General features: G+C 55.3%; 1 protein-coding gene across 3 annotated transcripts in view; it reads right to left on the bottom strand.

The window, feature by feature from the left end:
- NOL4L (nucleolar protein 4 like) overlaps positions 1 to 18518 on the bottom strand; it is a 128263-nt gene that overhangs the window by 74969 nt on the left and 34776 nt on the right. For all 3 annotated transcript variants that reach the window (XM_064572946.1, XM_064572947.1, XM_064572948.1), the window contains exon 2: positions 2566 to 2721. In XM_064572946.1, the coding sequence (XP_064429016.1) occupies positions 2566 to 2721 (156 nt within the window). The remainder of the gene's footprint in view (positions 1 to 2565; positions 2722 to 18518) is intronic.

The raw sequence follows: 18518 nt of genomic DNA, 5'->3' as shown, positions 1-18518 counted from the left end.
GGGACAAAAGCATCCAGGCACCACCCCCACCCCCAAAAAAGGAAAAGGGTGGCAAGAGAAGGGTGACAGATGGGGAAGAGGAGGGGGAAGGGAGAGGAGGCACACCGGGGAGGAGGGAGGTGCAGCAGCCCCCTTGGCCTTCACAGCCACTGCAGGAGGGCCCTGGCCTACTCCACTCAGCCTTGGCCCTGCGGCTGAAATTCCAGCTCTGTGCGCAGCCCAGCTGGCCCACTGCCAGTCATGTGCCAGCTCCAGGCTGGGCAGCGGGAAGTGGGGCACGCGGCGGGCATATGGACGAGAAGCCAGGAAGCGCGGAGCAAAGGGCTGGACGTCCGCTTGGCCCAGGGACACAGAGGCTGGCGGGACAGCCCAGCCCTGCCTTCTCTACAGCATGGAGGCTGCAGACCCGGCCTTCCTAAATACCCAGGGAGGGGCGCCGGGGTGGTTCAGTCGGTTAAGCCTCTGACTCTTGGCTTGGGTCATGATCTGGGGGTTGTGAGATTGAGCCCTGCCTCAGGGCTCAGGCTCAGGGCTCCTCGCTCAGCAGGGAGTCGTTTGAGATCCTCTCCCTCTGCCCCCCCCACCCCCCACTTGTTTTCTCTCTCAAATAAATAAATCTTAAAATAAATAAATACATACATACCCTGGGAGTGCCTGTGGTGTGAGCCTCAGTGCTGGACATCAAGGGGACCGGGGAAGTCATGTGGTCTGGCTGGCCCAAGCCCATTTACCTTGACCACAGCAAGTCATTGGGCTTACTAGCTGACCACAGCGGGGTTTGTAGAGAGGGAGGATGGGTGGTGGTCAGGGCACGGGCTCTGGGGCCCGCAGCCTGGCTCTGAAAACCAGTGGGGTGACCTCAAGGCAGGTTATGTGTCCCTCTGAACCTCAGTTTCCTCATCTGTAAAATGGAGAACACAGGAGCCCCTGCTTCATATATACACCCTTCGTCCACGTGAAGGCTTGGAGAGCTGGTGTCCAGGAGGTGCTGAGCTGCCCAGCACTGGCAGACTGAACGCTGAAAAGATGTGCTGGGTCTCATGACTACCAACAGGCCACAGAGGCTCTGGCTTGGGTGTCTCTCCCTTCATCTATGACCCTCTGGTGGGAATACCCTCAGAACTCCCTTTCCCAACACACATGTACTGAGAAGCAGGAGGGGTGGGACAGGTGGTATAATCATCTCCTGCCTCCCTCAGCCCAAACCCTCATCTTCGGAGGTCCTTGGGCACATGGGTCCATCCGTAAGACTCATTTAGGGCAAAGGCCATCTTCTGGGGACAAGGACAAACCAGATGGTTGGAATTTTTAAAAATCAGGCCACATGGGAAAATCATAGACTTATACAGGCCACCTCCACAGCAGTCCAAGGCTATTTATAGGAAGAAGTTGGGGGTAGAGGTGGGGGTGGGGTTGGAGTTCACAGCTGCCTTGGGTGGGGAAGCCCGGTCAGAGGGGCAGCTCTCTAAGAAGCCAGAGAGAGGGTCAACACAGAGGGGGCATGAGGACACCAGCTGACTGCCATTTAAGTGTTATGTGACCTTAGACAGGTAGATCAACTCTTTGGGTCTCGGTTTCCTTAACTGCAAAATGGGACCATGGTGCCTCCATCACAAGACTGCTCGGAGGCTCGAATGAATGTAGCATGCTTGGCTTTACTGGTTTAGTGGTGGGTCCGGGTTCAGAGCTGTGCCTGAGCCATGGCAATGGCAGTCAACAGGGGGATGGGACCAGAACACAAGTAGGCCCCTCCTGCTCTGGCCACCGTCTCCTCTACCTCCCCATGTGTGATGCTTCCCACCCCTAGATTGTTGTCTCTGCTCCCTTCTGCCCACCCAAGCTTGGGATACCACCTTATATGCCATCTTCCCCACGAAGCTGCCCCCCCACCCCCGGCTTAGCACTGAACGCCAGCGTCCAGAGGTGCCTTTGCGGAATGCCCTGGGGGTTCTTGTTCCCTCAAAGCTAGTCTTGGAGACATTTCTGGTTCTCATGTCTTGGTTTTGCTCTCAGCCTCCCCACCCCAAGTCGAATTTTGATCTCCCTGAAGGTAGGGCCCATGTCCTCAGACTTCCCCCGGGGAACTTCCAGTCCTGACTTCACAGGGGCGGGTAGAGGATCGAATGAACTCAGATACAGGAAGCATTTAGGGCAGGCCTGGCACACAGTAAATGCCATGGAAGCATTCGCTCTTTCGATCCTTATTATCTGGCCACCCCCACCCCCACAGTCCCAGAGCAGGCTGCAAGGGGCTGGAGGGGAGGGGACAAGTGAAGCAGAAACTGGGAAGAGAAGGGCTTTGCTCCTGCCCTCATCCCTCTCCTTCCCTCCCTCACTCCCTTCAACCTGCTTCTCCTTTGTGCCCAGACCCCAGAACCCGCCCCCTTGTTCCCCCCTTGAGCCATCTCTGGCTGCCGTGCCCTTGCCCTGTGCCCCCCTGGGTCCCCAAAGGCCGTTTCATCACGCCTCAGCTCCCTGCCCTGCCCCCGCCCAACATGTGCGGAGCCCGTGGCCTCCTGCCAAGGCCTGGGGCTGCCCGCAGAGGCCCAGAGACAGACATCTCACCGCTCGGTAGGTTTTCTTCTGCCCAGCGTGCTTGGGGGCTTTGCCTGGCTCCGCCGAGCTCTCCACGTGCATCGAGTAGATGATGTCAAAGAAATCTTCCACCACAGCGACCCGCTTCAGAGAGATGCCCTCCGGCTCCGACAGGCCATCTGCCCCCTGCGACAGGGGGGACAAGCTGTGTCAGTGGTGGGGATGACGGCGGCCGGCCGAGAGCTAGGCCCCGAGGCCTGGCAAAGGGTCGGAGGGAGGGGGGCGGGCAGGGGCAGGGACGACGCTGCTCCCTGACCTCCAGTGGTAGGTCTGGGGGGCCGGGGGTGGGAGGAGCTTGCTGAGAGGGCCCCAGGGATGGGGGCCCCAGAGTCAGGGGGGCTGCTGCTACTAAATCCCCCCGAAACAATGGGCAGGGAGCGACAACAACGAAAATACAAATTAAAAAACCAAGAGGCTCCATGTTCACAATTTCAGACAGATTGTGCCAGACTCAGGCGGGGAGCTCTCGAATCACATGCTGTGCCAAGACCATCCTGGAAGTCTCTGGGGAGGGGGGGCGGTGCTAAATAGATGCAGCCCCATCAGGAGCTCACCAATTAGCAGTAACCTTTCACTGTGGTCCTGGGCTGGGGTCCCAGGGGAGTGGCTCGGATCACCTGGGTGACTCCTGCCTCCACCCTGGCCTTTCTGAAAAGCTTGTCACCACTGCCTGCCCTCCCCACTCCAGCAGCTGAGCGCCAGCAACACACCCGGGCCCTTTGTGTCTGGAGACACAGAGAAGAACAGACACAAGGCCACGTGGAGATGGCAGGGCCTCGTGAGCAAGGTGGCCATGGACCCCCGAGCCTCTCATCAGGCTGGCATGAGTGCTGTCTGCTGGTCCTGAAAAGGCGCGCCGGGATTGAGATGGGGTCCTGCTGCTGGGCAGACACCTGCCCGACTCCCACTAGCGGGACTGGGAGGGAGCAGGGAAACTGCGGGGCATGAGGCTGGGAGATGTAGCCAGCGCCCCTCAGGCAGCGGGCTGCTCGGGCAGGTCTTTATTCATAGGGCACAGGAGACACACAGACTCAGGGACACCCGGCTCTCAGCCATCATCTCCCTAAGGGGAGACTTGGAGAAGTCTGGGGGGCTTCATCGATGAAGAGCAAGCAGGTGTGTGTGTGTCTGTGTGTGTGTGTGAATGTGTTGGGGGAGGGCTGGGGGGAAAGGAGGCGGGCTTTTCTCTAAAAGTGTCCAAAACACAAATCTCCCAGAGAAATCTTTCCTAAAGGATCTTGCTCATGGCTCAAGAACATCAGCTCTAGGAGGGCGTGGGCTTCATGTGTTGGCTCAAGTCTGCCTCCCTAGCACCTAGAACAATGCCTGATACTCAACAGGCTCAAAAAATAACTACCAAACGACTGACTGCTTATAAGCGGCAGGCAGGCGGGGTAGTTCAGACATACTCTTCCTCGGTCTGCATGGGGCCCATCGTTGAAGTGGCTGTGTGGCCCTGAGCAGTTATTTTGCTTCTCTGATCCTCAGGTCCTCTACCTGGAAAATGGGGCTAACAGAAGCAGCTTTCCTATAGCTACGAAGAGGAATAAAGGAGATACCCATGCAGCACTTAGTAGCAAGCCCGGCCCATAGGAACTGCTGGATAAGTATTATAATTACCAAGTGCTTTGTCATTTGCAAAGTTTCCCCCAGCTCTGAACATCGCAACAAGCCTGGGGGGTTGTTAGGGTCAGGACCTGCCTGTGGTATAGGGGCTAGTAAGTGGCAGAGCTGTTTAGGACCTCAGTCTTTGTAGTCCAAGGAAAAGAGAGGTAGTGCTAAACGGGACACCTGCTCACAGAACATTCTGGCCATAGACAGGGTTTGGTTTCATCCAGCAACTCTCCCAACATGCCATGATGGGTGAACAGGGCTGTCTTTTTGCCAGTGGCCCCCCTGAGAGTGGATGGGCATCTGGAGTGGAGGGTGCCAAATCCTAGAGTTAGTAGGCAGCATCCGTCAGGGGTGACCTCACGGGCCCTGTACAGACCCTCTTGCCAATGGCTTCCTTCCTAGTCAGGATCCATTTCAATGGGGACTTCTCAGCACGCATGGGGGGGGGGGGCGCTGTGAGCACGTGCGTGAGTGTGCGTGCACACTGTGTAGGAGTTGCTGCCTGCTGGTCCTGCTTCCTTGCTGTGAGACTGTGGGCAAACTCTTTAGCCTCCCTGAGCTTCACTTACAAGATGAGCTGTAAAATTCCATGACTCTTCTGTTCTTGAACTCTCTCAGGAGTTAACCGTTACCTCTTTCCTGGGGGTATCTGAAGTCCCCTCTGAAGTCCTGGGCCATCTATAAACAGGGCTCATTACTGACAAACTGGTGCATTAGCTGACTTGTAACTACCCACCATTTTAGGGGATCTTCAAATACTGCTGTGACAGAGTTGGATGGGACAAATATTATGACAGCCCAGTTAGAATGTACTTCTAACCAGAGTTTCACATTGGCAAAAACTAACAAAAGGATCGGAAGAATAAAAATGTAACTGGGTTTCTATTTCTTGATCTGGGTGGTGGTTTTACAGGTGTGTTCCGTTTATAAAAAGCCATTAATCTGAACACTTTACAATCTGTGTACTTTTCTGTATGTCTGTTAAGCTTTAATTTAAAAAGTATCTTAGGGGCGCCTGGGTGGCTCAGCCAGTTGAGCATCCAACTCTTGATTTCGGCTCAGGTCATGGTCTCTGAGTCGTGGGGTTGAGCACTGCATCGGACTCCGTGCTTGGTGCAGAGTCTGCTTGTCCCTCTCCCTCGCCCCCCCCCCCCCGCTTGCATGCACGCTCTTGCTCTCTCTCAAATAAATAAATAAATAAATAAATAAATAAATAAATAAATAAATAAGCTTTTTAAAAAATATATTTTTAAGGGCGGCTGGGTGGCTCAGTTGGTTAAGCGACTGCCTTCGGCTCAGGTCATGATCCTGGAGTCCTGGGATCGAGTCCCACATCGGGCTGGCTCCCTGCTCGGCGGGGAGTCTGCTTCTCCCTCTGACCCTCCCCCCTCTCATGCTCTCTCTCTCATTCTCTCTCTCAAATAAATAAATAAAATAAAATCTTTAAAAATATATATATATTTTAAAAGTATAATGGGGTGGGTAGTTCCACAACATTTTGATACTCTGAATCTGGAGGCTTAATAATGGGTCTAACTGCTTAAAAGTGAATAGATCTCTCTGTTCATAAAACTGTTTCAAGCCAGAACACAGACACTTCTGGAAAAGGGAGATAAAATTGGTGGGAGGGAATAGAGAAAGCAAACAATTTGATGAAAGACAATATTTTAGGTAGGCGAAATGGGAAGTGTCCCCTAGCCAGCTTGGTAACCTTGGGCAGGTCACTTCTTGAACTTTTTTTTTTTAAGTAATCTCTACACCCAACTTGGGGCTTGAACTCACAACCCTGAGATCAAGAGTCACACGCTCCACCAAATGAGCTAGCCAGGTGTCCCACTTCTTGACCTCTTGAAACTCAGCTCCCTCACCTGTAAAATGGGCTTAAAAAGTCCTAGTTGGCTCTTCCAAGGATTAGGTTAAGAGTGTATGTCAGGCATCTGGCTTATAAATGTTCATCTCTTCCCTTTGGGCCCTGAATTTGGACATTTTGTGTTTAGGAATCTGCTCTTAGCTCCTGTCCTTCTGATCCATTCAGGTTACAGCACAGGTCCCCCAAGCTAATACCCACCATCAGAGGAGATGTTTAATTCCTAAGTAACACACTAAGGCTGTCACACAAGCCTGACAAAAATTTTCCTAAAGTCAAGGTGTAACTAACCAACCCAGATTAAACAACAAAATATACTGCCCAGTGCCAGGCGTCTGTCCCAGCCTCCCATATCCATTCTAAGGCAGACACCAGTACCCACAAGCTTTGCACCCGGTCCAGTGTGACTATAAAATTATCCCAGAGAAACTCTTCGGGGGTCATTTTTAGTTGCTCCCTCTTTAAAAATCTATTGTGATCTCCCCTGATGTTCAAACCTGGATCCTATAATTGGTCTATCTCAGCTGCAGAGATGTACACAGGAAAGGAGCGGGCTTGTAGCAACCCCAATTCAAACCACACAAGGTCTGCAGAGCCACACCTTCAACTGTCCTCTGGTGAGCTGTGGCCACCTGGACACCATGTGTGCTACACCCTTAGGGAAGAACACCAGGATATCTGTCTGTCCTTCAAGGAGAACCCTGGGAAGAGAACAAAGGGATCCCATGGCAGTCACGTGTGACAGACATCTTGCCATGCCCTGCATCCACAGAGGTAACAACCTTCATGCTAAGTGCTGCAGGAGGGGCATGCCTTCCTTAGCTGAGAATCCAGACACAGTGCTACAAGGCAAGAGCTGCTAAATAAAGGAGCAGAAAGCACCTTCCCCATAGCCTTGGGATGCCCCTGCCAACCACTTCTGCTTTGTACCCAAATTAGCTTAATCTGATCCATGGCCCTAAGCAAGCTGGGCCTTGGTTTGACAAAGAAAGCTCACTCCATTTATAGGCTGAGTGAAGAGGGGGCCTAGAGCCTCCTGACTATCCCCAGCTTCCTGGGAACGCCAACCAGGAGTGATGGAACGGAACCCTGAAGCACCCCAAGGGAAAAGCCATGAGAAATACACGGTCAGTTGCGCAGGACCAACCTCTGGGGCCTTCCTGCTTGGGGAAGAATATTGCCATGGCAACACACTACATCCTTTCGAACCAGCCAACTCCAAAACAGCCAGCCAGACGCACACCAACAAAACCAGACATGGCAAGAGTTTTAAAAATTTCATGGAGTTTTAAAATTTTCATACTACCTTTCTTGGACATCACCATCTTCCTTTAAACCAGCGCATCTGGATTCTAAACTAAAGGCCAGGTTGCAAGTTATTGAGGAAATCACCAAATGTCTATTTATATCCTGCTCATGTTTCACAATATTTAGAACGGTGGTCCCAAAGCGTGGTCCTTAGACCATTAGAGTCGGCATCACCTGGGAACTGGATAGAAATGCGAATTCTCAGGCCCCACCTCAGACCCACCAAATCTCACTCTCTGGGGGTTTTACTAGGGCCCCCTCAGATGATTCGGACGCACCACAGATTTTGAGAACTGCTGATTAGAATGTCTCCATGATTCAGATAGGGAGGTAACTAGTAAAGGAAACTGGCATTGGCTCATTAAATATATGCTTGCTCTGTGCTTCTAGGCCTAATATATTAATATTTTCTTCTCCTTCACTGAAGGCCAATTTTCCTAATGGTGGGAACAAAAGAACCTTACTGGGCAACATTAGTATAAATTCAAAACACCTGCCCAATGACTTAATGCAGATTATGGACAGAAAGGGCAGGAGTGCTCAGCAACCTGACATCAGATTTTTTAAGTCCTCCCTGGCAAAGTTAATTAATACTTAAGCAGGTCATCCCTTGACAGGTCTCTTCTGGCTTCCTCAGTTTCCTCAAACTGAGTGCTCAGCCAAGGAGGGTTGTGACACCCAGGGCTGCAGACCTAGACGAGGGAGATGAGCAGATCTGGCCAGGCCATTAGACAGGCTCCTGCCCGGGTGGGCTCCCTCAGGTGAGCTACTGAATCTGACTGAACCTTGCCTGTCTTCCCCCTAAGCCAATTAAATAGACCCCCGTCCAACTGCTAATGGATTTCAGTTCTGTCATTTCCATTGGAACTTAGAAGTCACTTGCTGGTAATAAGTTATGCACTTAGCAAGGTGGGCTCACCGTTTCAGGCCACCAGGGTGCCAGTTAGTGCCCCCCCACCACAATATTAGCAGCATATGCCTTCCAGCAACGATGAGGCCTTGATTGAGAGGATGTGACTAAATAGCAGGGATATTTCTCAACTGGGTTCCTACGGTAGAGGAAGAAACCACACAGAAAGTCCTTAGGATGTGCCCTTTTGGTGCATTTCAGATCCCGCTCTTGATAAGGGGTAAAAATCAACAAGACTGCCATCAGAGGAGAAAGTCAGGCAGCAGAACCCACCCCCGGGGAGACATACCTTCGGCTAACCATTTATGTGGGAGCCTGGGCCTTCAGGGGGCTGATTGCACAGGCACATGGGAGGATGCCCCTCCATCCTATCTGGGCCAGCCGGCTAAATGGCTGCCATTACAGGCAAAAGTTACTGCAAATATCAGCTGCATGCTACTTCCAGCTTCTGGAACTATGGCTGTTCCTCCTGTCCCCCAAACCACACTTTAATAAATTCAGGCAGGACTGAGGTTTTGCAAGTGGGGCATACCAGTTTTGGGAGGTGGTTCTTACAAAGTCTCCTTCCAGCTCCTGGCAGGGCTGGAAGAAGACCCGAGGAGAGGAGTCAGCCTCCTAAGAAGGAAACCAGAATGAAGACCCGCACCCAAATATCAAGAAATTTCCTCCTCAGAATCCCCAAGAAAAGCTGGTCATCATTTGTAAAGCCAGGCAATCAGGTATTGAGGGGAGGGCATTGCCTAAATAGAACAAGGATGGGCGGTGTTTGAATATCTCTCAGTTATAAATACTACCTACTGTGCACTGGAAACCAAAACCAAAACCAACCAAACAAAAAAACAACCTTCCAAAACAGAGATCTGCACCAGAATTTTAGGACCCATAGTAGCCATGAGCTCTGGAGGCTGGGATGGGCGAGGAAGGAGACCACACCCCCGATAAATAAATAAATACATAAACAAGGCGCTGAGGACTCAGTGCAGCACCTGCCTCTTCTCCACCCCTGTGCACAATCTCCAACTGTTAGCGCGGAGCCGCCACCGCGGCGCACCTGCCATCTGGAACAGGCCTCACATATTCCAAGACCTCCTTTCTGCTTCGCTGAACCTCCATCTTCTTTCAAATCACGCTGGGGACCGAAAGGCACACCCCGGGCCACAGAAAGGTGCCTGGGATCAGCCCCCGAACGACAGCGCTACCTTTGAGGGATGCCATATCCTTCAAGCAGCTCTGAATATTTCTTTTTCTTTTTCCTTTTTTTTTTTTTGTTAGCTCTGGAATATCTGGAAAGGATAGGGGGAAGGGTGGGAAGAGAAAGGGGTGCAGCGGGCCCAAGTGTCCCCCTTTTGGCAAGAGGGGGCAATGACCCCAGTTTAAGGGATGAAGGGAGGGGGGAGCAGCGAAGGGCACTGTCAGGCAGGACAGCGTCAGGGGGCCTGGCTGGGGGTCGTGGCCTGGGGGTGTCCATGAGGCGCAAGTGCCCTAGGGGTGAAGTCACAGGCCTGAAGACAATCCAGGCCTGACCCTGGCCAAAGGGCTGGCCTGCCTGAGCCTCAGTCTTCTCCTGTGTTGAGGTGACACAATGTGACAGGACGGCTGTGGGAACCCCAGTGGTGCACAAATAGGGCCCACCCTGGGCGAGACACCCATAAATGACCTCTGTCGCTACTACTCTGAAGGGGCGCGCTCCAGAACTCTGGGGATCCGTCTCCCTCGGGAGCCGTGGCCAAGGACAGGGAATGGGGTCGCTGGGGGGGGGGGGGCTTCTAGGCGGAAGGGGACGGCTGAGCCACGCAGGCCCTGCGGGCGGGTCCCTCCGGGGCCGCGGCGGGCGGCCGGGCGCGCTAACGAGCGGAGGCCCCAGGTGCGGGCCCCACCCTGCGCTAGGGTGGGGGTAAGGGGGAGCTGGAGGGGGAGGGGAGGGCCCGCGCGCTAATGACTGTTGACAGCGCGCGCAGGGGCTGGCCGGGCCGCGCGCGCCGCTGACAGCTGCTCGGGCGGGGGGCGGGGCGCGGGGCGCGGGGCGGGGGTGAGGCCGCTCTCGCTCCCCCCCCGACGGCGCATGCGCGTGCGCCTCGGCGGGGAGGGGCGGGGAGGAGCGGGGAGGGGCGGGGAGGAGCGCGCGCGCCGGGCCCGAGTTCGGAGGGCCTGCTGGAGCGGCTCGCGCGGGCTCCTCGCGGGCAGGCAGGTAATGAGAGTAACCATGGCAACCCACCAGAGGAAGTGTATTCTGCAGGAGACGTTAATCCCCTCTCCCCGGAGCTGGGACAGCCTGACTTTCCATTCTCACACAGTAATTAGATACCAGCTGTCAGTGCAGGGGGGACGGCTCCGCGGCTGCAGCCCTGCTTGTTGGGGGGGGGGCGCACAAAGGGGGCGGGGGGGACGCAGGGAGGAGGGCGTTAAAGACACAGGGACGCTTTCCGGCCGTGGGCGAGGGCGGCGCGCCTCCCCCAGTTGGCAGCCTCCAGGCGCGCGTCCGCTCACCTGGAGACCCCGCCCGCGCGGGGCCCCGCCCACTCCACACGCACCTGCTGCGCACCCGCGCGCCCGCCTGCCCGCCCTCGCGTTCCCCCTCTCCCAGCCCCGCCTCCCCATTCCCCGCGCACCTGCCCTGCGCCCGCCTCCCTCCGCCTTTCCGCCCCCCCCCCCCCCCCCCCCCCCCGCCCAGGGACGCTGCCCACCTGTCCTTTGTGCGGGCCGGTACCATTCGATCTGGCCAGCTCCCCTTCAGGGAGCGCCCGCTATGTGCCAGGCGCTGTGCCAAGCCTGACCTGTGTAATCCTCACAGACCCTGTGTGGTAGGAGCCTCTGCTGTTCCCCGCCCAAGGCGCAGTGGGGTGTGGCCGTTTGCCCAGGGTCACGCAGAACTGAACCCCATCCCGATGCCCATTTCACCATCAAGCGACAGCGCCTCCCCATTGCATCCACATCCGTTATAGCTGGGGGGGAGGGGGGACTCCCAACCGCTCAGGGAGACAAAACAGTCACACTGGTAGCTGGCATCATGGTGCACTTACTGTGTGCCAAACATTCACTGCCTCATTTCACTTTCCCAGCAGCTCTGGGAGGTTTAATTACCCCCATCTCAGAGGTGAGGAAACTGAGGCACAGAAAGCTGAGGCGACTTGCCCACAGTCACAAGTGGCAGAGCTGGGATTCAAACCCAGGCAGTCAGACCCCAGGATCCATGCCCCCAGCTACCGGGCACTATTAACTCCATCCCCAGGTTCCTGGTGGCTGGCATCCAGCCCAGGTCTCTCACTGTTCAGCCCACCCACATCCCACATCAGGGAGGAGCCATACCTGAAAAATCTAAGAAGTTCCTAGGCCTAAAGCCACTGCCACATCCCTAATTTCTGTCCGGTCTCCCAGAAACACTCGCTCTCGGCATGGGTAGCCACTTGGAAATCATTCTAGACCAGCCTCTCCATTTCCCAGGTAGGAAAACCAAGACCACCAAAGCCAAAGTCTAGCCCAAGGAGGAGATAGGCTGGTCAAGCCTTTGGGGAGACTTCAGTCCCCAAAGGCCCATCTGTACCTCACTGATGTGCCCACCCCAGATCTGATTCTGAGGTGCTGAGAAGCAGAGCAGGCTCCTGTCCGCAGTGGCAGCCGGTGTCTGGGGCAGGAGGAGGCTATCTGATCCCTTCCCCACTGCCCCGGCCATGACCTCCTCCCTCCCTCCATCTCTCCCTCCTCCCTCCTGGCCAGAGTAGCCAGCACCCTGGGCTGCAGCTGAGAACCCTGCGTTCCCCAACCTGGCCCGCATTCCTGTGGGAGGAGGGGCAGGGAGAGGCTGGGCCAAGGGCTTTAGGGACAGGGGTACCCCTGGGTCCACCCCACCCTGTGCAGGCCAAGGCAGGGCTGCCTCCAACCTCACCGTTTCCTGCCTCCGCTCTCCCCATCTCTCAGTAGCAGAGCTGCCTAAATTTGGCTCCAGGAGGGAATGGGGGAGGCGGCAGCAGGCGGGTGCTGTCAGAGGCCAGGGCGCAGCTCCCTGTCTAGCCGGCTGGCATTTTTGCTGTCTGGAGGAGGGCAGGGGGGCCCAGCAGCTCTCTCTGGGAAAGGGAGATGTTCGTACCTTCTGACACGCACTGAGTAATGTGCAAACGACATGCAGACTGAGCTTCAGATCAGCATCCTAGCCAGGGAACAGCTTGGGTGCTGCTTTTGGGATGAGAACAGAAGAACCAGTGGCCCATTCCCTAGGGGCTCCAGTGGGGGCTGAGTGGAGGGGTACGAGAGTGTCCAGGGCTGGGAGTTGGGAGATTCGGTTTTTCTCCAGGTATAGCTTTGGGGCTTTAGATCAGCGGCTGGACCTTCTGGGTCCCAGCCTAAGGCCAGAGCCCTGGCTTTCTCTTCCTGCTCTGGCATAGTGCTTGGCACACCCTGTCACATGGTTAAGTAAGTGAATTCTACAGCCACTTTGCGCAGGTTTGAACCCTGACTCTCCATGAGCCAACTGGGTGAATTCCTCAACAGGTAGTGGTAAGGTAGAGGCAAACAGGTAGTGAGATTGGGCATCCCTTTTAGTACAGTTGCTTCCCTTCCCTGGAAGTCAGGCAGGGGGCATAGCCTGAAGGAACATGGGCTTTGGAACCAGGCCTAGATTCCAGGTGTGGCTCAGCTAGCAAGGCTCTGTGGGTCTCATTGCCCTTATCTGGGAAATGGGTTCAGGGTCAGGATCCCAAGATCAGTTGTGATGTTCCTGGGAGGGCCTGGCACACAGTGGGCACCCCAGAAATCTTCCCACTGGCCTAGTCTCATTGTTCTCTGCATTCATTCAACTACTTGCCCTGTCCTATTCTCATCTCCCCTCTCCTCTTTGCTCTCTGTCCTGGTCTTTCTCTTGTCTCTAGGTAGTTATACATTTCTTGCAGTCTCTCTCCTCCCTTTCTCCCCACTTGTCTTCGTGACCTCAGGCAAGTCATTGCCTCTCAGAATCTCAGTCTGCACATCTGCTAAATGGGGGTCATGGGAGGTGGATGAGGAGCTCCGTCTGGGATCTGGGGCTCAGTAGCACCTGATAGGTGGCAGCTCTTCTTTGCAAGGCCTCCGCCTCCCCACCCATCATCCCAAATGACCAGGAGGGGTGGGCTGTGCCCCCAGCTCTATCGGGTACAGGGCGTTGGGGCCCTGCTTCTTGGTAACTCTGTTTAACCCCAGATAACTGCTCTCCTGCCCCTCGGCCGGGGCTGATATGAGCTGAATCCAACTTCCTGCCACCCAAAAGCCACTTCCTGCCAAACTCGAGCTGATACCAGAAGAACTTGTTTTCTGTGCACAGAGCAGTCCTTGGTGGGGCAGCCACCCGCCTGCCTGCCCCGGGTGTGAACATTTTTTCCATTTGCCTGTCTGCCTGGTGGGGCTGGGTGGGGGAGGATGGGGACTCTGCCCTCTTCACCTCTGAACCTGCCCGACCTGCCCCGCCACAGTAGCCTCCAGTCCTGCCAGTCCAGCCATCCCTGACAGGGTGCCAAGTGTCCCCGTGGGCCCCGACAGACATGTGTAGGCAGTGATATACAGTCCGACAGAGTCACACAGCCACGGGGCATTTGGGCAAGGACTCCAGGAGACAAGTGCGCGACACTGTGAGACACAGTCACTTGAGCTCAGTCATCGGATAGAGCCACATTCAGAATCCCACGGTTATACCCAGTCTCAGAGCCACTCATACACATGCACACAGATAGGAAGCTCCCACGGAGCTCCCCACGCTTGCCCCGCACCCCCCTTCCAGATGTGTTCACTGATTCAACAAACAATCTTTGAGGATCTGCTCTGTGCCAGGCCTTGGGTAACCCATAGTAAGAATAATTGGAATAGTAACAAATAATTAGCTGACCAGTGGCTCTGCCTCAGTTTCCTTATCTGTGGAAGGGGGAGAAGAGCCCTACCCCACAGGGCTTTTGGGAGCTAAAGCATGCAAAGCCCCTGAGCCGTCACCCCAAGTGACCAGGAGGAGTGGGCTATGTCCTCAGACTCAGAGAGCACCAACTAAGTCAGGCTATCTTAGTTAGCCAGGAGCATCCTGTGCCCAGCACCATGCTGAGATCCCATGTACATTATCTCCTGCATCCTGGCCCGAGCCCTGGCGGCTAAGGTCATTGTTCCTGTTTTTGCAGATGAGGAAACTGAGGCTCAGGGGAGAGCCCCAGAGTTCCTTAGGGTGCCCCCATTGACCTTGTCCCCTGCCATACGCTCACTTTCCTGCTCCAGCCTGCCCCACGACCAGCCCATGCCCCTGCCCCACACACACTGTTGCCTCTGACTGGAATGTCCTTGCCATCTGTCTTGGCATGACCAGCTCCTTCTGAACTGCCTACTTACACAGCAAGTCCCCAGAGCCCGTGTCAGCCCCTGTTCGCTTCCCTCAGAACACTTACCATTTGGGAAACCGTAAACCCCACCGGACATTAAGGGCCATGACCAAGGACCATTTTGTCCCCTCCTCTGGCACATAGTAGGTGCCCCACAACTTCAGAACTCAATGAGTCATCGAAGTAGCCTTCTCTTCACAGCTACTGAGGACAGAGCCTGGAATCAAACCCAGAATACTCCGAAGCTGGAGCTCATTTCTATGCTACACCACCAGCAGGCGCTTAATAACTTATGAATGAATGAATGCATGCATGCATGAGTGAAACCAAGATCTTGGGATCCCAGTCCAGTGCTCCCCGGGCTAAGCCTTCTTCATTTCATGGCAGTGGGGACAGGAGCCAAGCTCCAGCCGCCTTGGATGGTTGCAGGGCTGACGGGCCACCCGAAGCCGGCTGTCAGGAGCTCGTCTGGCCACAGCCGCCAGCAGGGAAGACCAGCTGGCGGGGCAGAGTCCATCGGCCCAGGCCTGGAATCTGAGACGCCCTGAGAGGCCCAGCTTCTCTCCAGGCCCCCACAAACTGGCCTTTGTTCCCCAGGCCGGCCGAGACCCAGCAGCTTGGGCTTTCTCTCTGCCCGCGGCACCCGCGCTGAGCCGGCGGGGTAAATGGGCCAGCCTCCCCTCTGTCCATGCCCAGGACGTCGCTTCAGGACTAAATGGAGATGTAATTTTCTATACAAATCCATGACAATTTAGATGGAGTGATTGTAATTGGCTTTTCAATGGGGGTTTTGTCCAGCGCTGGTGGCTAGAACTGGGTGGCCTGTTTAAGGCAGGCTCCATTTAAATGACAATAAAGCAATAATATTGAGGACTTGTACAGTGCCCAGAGCCCCTCCTGGGCCCAAGTGGAGCCTCATGTTTATGGATCTGGTCCTTCCCCCGGGACTGTCTGGACAACTGGGTGGGGGGAGCCCCGAGCCTGGGAGAGGGGCTGCCGCATCTTTGAACTTCCAGACACAGCTCTGGGATGGCTGGGGCAGGGTCCCAGGTCCACCACTTACCTACTCCCTCCTCTATTACACACGCAGTAACTAGTGGCGCCTGGGGGCTGTCTGTTCTTCCAGGTGCTGGGGGTGCCAAGATACAGAGAAGCCTCCAGGCGGATCAGAGGGAGGGGGTCCAATGGCTAGCGCAGCATGAGGTTTGTGAGCACTACCTAGAGCCAGACAGCACAGGTTCAAATCCTCCTCCCGAGCTTCACTGGGTTACTTAACCCCTCTGTGCCTCTGTTTCCCTAGCCATAAAATGGAGTTGTGATGGAAGTTACTGTGAGGTGGAAACACCTGGGTAGGCTTCAGCTGCGTGCCTGGCCTGTGGGAGACCCTCTGTACGTTATTGCCCTTGTTCACTAAAACCTCCAGCTCTGGGGTCAGACTTGCTGGGTGACGGTGGGCACGTGACTTAACCCCTTTCAAACTCCACTGGCTTCTCTTTAAGGTGGGGCTTTTAGGGGAGCCGACCCCACAGGGTCACGAGGATTTAAGGAGAGAATGCAGGAGAGCGCTTAGCCCAGGGCCCGCGCTTGCTCCATAAACATTAGTTCTCTTCACCGTGAGGCTCCTTGGCCTTGAGGAGCTCGCCATCCAGTGATAATTATAATGTTGAGTGTGGGAGAGAGAGAAAAGAAAGCTCACAGGAAGCTGGGATGGAGCAGTCTCCACCGCCAGCAGGGGACGGACCGGAGGGAATGATCCCGAGGGGCCTCAGGAACAGGCTGGGGCGTGGGGCTGTGTTAAAGAAGGAAGGCTTCACCGAAGGATGACCTCGGCCTGGGCCTTGAAAGATGAGTGGCATTTTTGCCAACAGAAAGGGTGGATACTAGTGCAGGGCCCTGTGGCTACAGAGTCCCAGGTGGACCCTGCGGCCCTGCCTCCCGAACAGGTGATTCATACCCGAGGGGAAAGCTGAGGTGGGCGAGATGTGGGCAGGGGGTCAGGGAGGCCCTCCTGAAGGAGCCACATGGAAAGCCTCTAGGGAGGGGAAACAGCATGTGCAAAGGCCCGGGAGAGGGCGCCGGGCGTCTGAGACAGTGGGGAGCTGAGAGCGGGGAAACCGTATAACGTGGCTGGAGAGATGGGACAGGGTTTGCGGCTTCCCTCACAGTGAAACAGGCAGCCACAGAGGGATCTTAAGCAGGCAGGTGGCACCATCCAAACTGCATTTTTCTCAGGATCCCTCTGGCTGCTTGTGGAAAATGGGCTGCAGAGAGGAAAGGGTAAGAGAGAAGGCGGGGAGACCATGGAGAAGCCATTGGTCACTGCGGGAGGGAAGTGGCTGGATCCAGCAAGGGGCAGCGCTCAGGGACTGGTGGATGGATCATGGGCGGGCAGAGCTGGGTGCGGGCTATGTGCCGCTGGTACAGAAGCAGGGCTGGTGGAAGGAGATGGGAGAAGAGAGGTGAGGGCCGTCTCCCACCTCCTCACGCCAGGCTAAGGTTCTTGGGCTTTTTCCTAAAGGCAGCAGGGAGCCAACATGGTTTTTCTCCAGGCAGGGAAAGACCATGCTGAGATTTGTGCTTTTGAAAGATCATTCTGGCTGCAGGGTGGAAGGGTGGGAGGTGGTGGGTGGGTGAGGCTGGAGGGAAGAAGGCAGGGAGGGAGAGTGGTGGGTGAGGACTCAGAGGCCTCAACAGGCATGCTGGCCATTGTCCAACTCCAGAAACAACACACTTCTTCCTCAGAGAGGTCTAAAACCTAATCCTAGGTCACAGAGCTTGTTGAGAGAGATGGGATACCACCCCAGAGCCCAGTGCTCTTTTTCCTTTTGGCATCATCTGCCTTGGTTGCCAATAAAATCCATCACAAATAGTGCTTCATTCTCACTGTCAGGTATAGAGCCCTTACTATGAGCCCAGGAGGTGAGTACTATTATTGTTCCCATTTTACAGATGAGAAAGCCAAGGCTCTGAGAGGCTAAGTCACTTGCCCAAGGGCACCCAAGCTGGGAATGGAGAGCCAGACTCAGACCCTGGCACTCTGACTCCAGACCCACAGACCAGATGTCCTAACCAGGCCACTGGCCAAATGAGGCCTATGGACATATTTTGGGGGGCAAGCAGAGATTTATCACAATTTCAAATTTATTGCTATACTTAAAAATTAGGAAATTTCACAGAAGGAGAAACCCTGAACTTTGGATGGAACCTCCTGATGTTGGCAGCCTCAGGACCCAATCCTTGAAGCTCGTCCATCTTGTAGCCTCCAGGGGAGGTCACACCTCCAGCCTGGGGCTCTCCTCTGCCTCCATATGGCTAGCTGGACAAATCTGAGAGCAAGTGAGTAGGGCCCCTCTGGAGGGCCAGGGAAAAGCATCCATGCATCCATGCATCCATCCAACAAGTGTTTGGACCACCACCACCCACTCCACTGCCCAGCCAGCCACCAGCTCTCCTGTATCAGAAACCCCCTCCATCCCCACTCACTCAGGCCAAACCCTGGAGTCCGCCTGGATTCCTGCTTTCTCTCACGTGCCCCCATGCCTCTCCCATCCCCCAGCAAATACTGTTCATTCTACCTTTAAGCTATAGCAAGAATCCAACTGCTTTCTACCAGTACCCCTGCTCCTGACCTCCTGTCCCAGGGCCTGTGGGGCACCAGGGAGGGACATACACTGGCACGCCAGGGGCCTTGCAGCCTAGCTTCTGCCTCCCTACTCTGGGTCTCTGTTGCTTCCTCTGTAGGAAAAGTGAGATAAAGCGGGTCATTTTGACTCCTGTTATCCTTTTGTCCAGATTCTGGAGCTGGACACTTCATGTTAAAATCCTGATTCGTGGGGGTGCCTGGGTGGCTCAGTCGTTAAGCGTCTGCCTTCAACTCAGGTCATGATCCCAGGGTCCTGGG

Source organism: Mirounga angustirostris, unplaced genomic scaffold (genome assembly GCF_029215605.1).
Source record: "Mirounga angustirostris isolate CCGP_5_RB_7025 unplaced genomic scaffold, mMirAng1.0.hap1 SCAF_10, whole genome shotgun sequence".
Taxonomy (NCBI): Eukaryota; Metazoa; Chordata; class Mammalia; order Carnivora; family Phocidae; genus Mirounga; species Mirounga angustirostris.
Note: the sequence above shows the minus strand (reverse complement) of the source record. Positions and strands in the feature narration are given on the sequence as shown.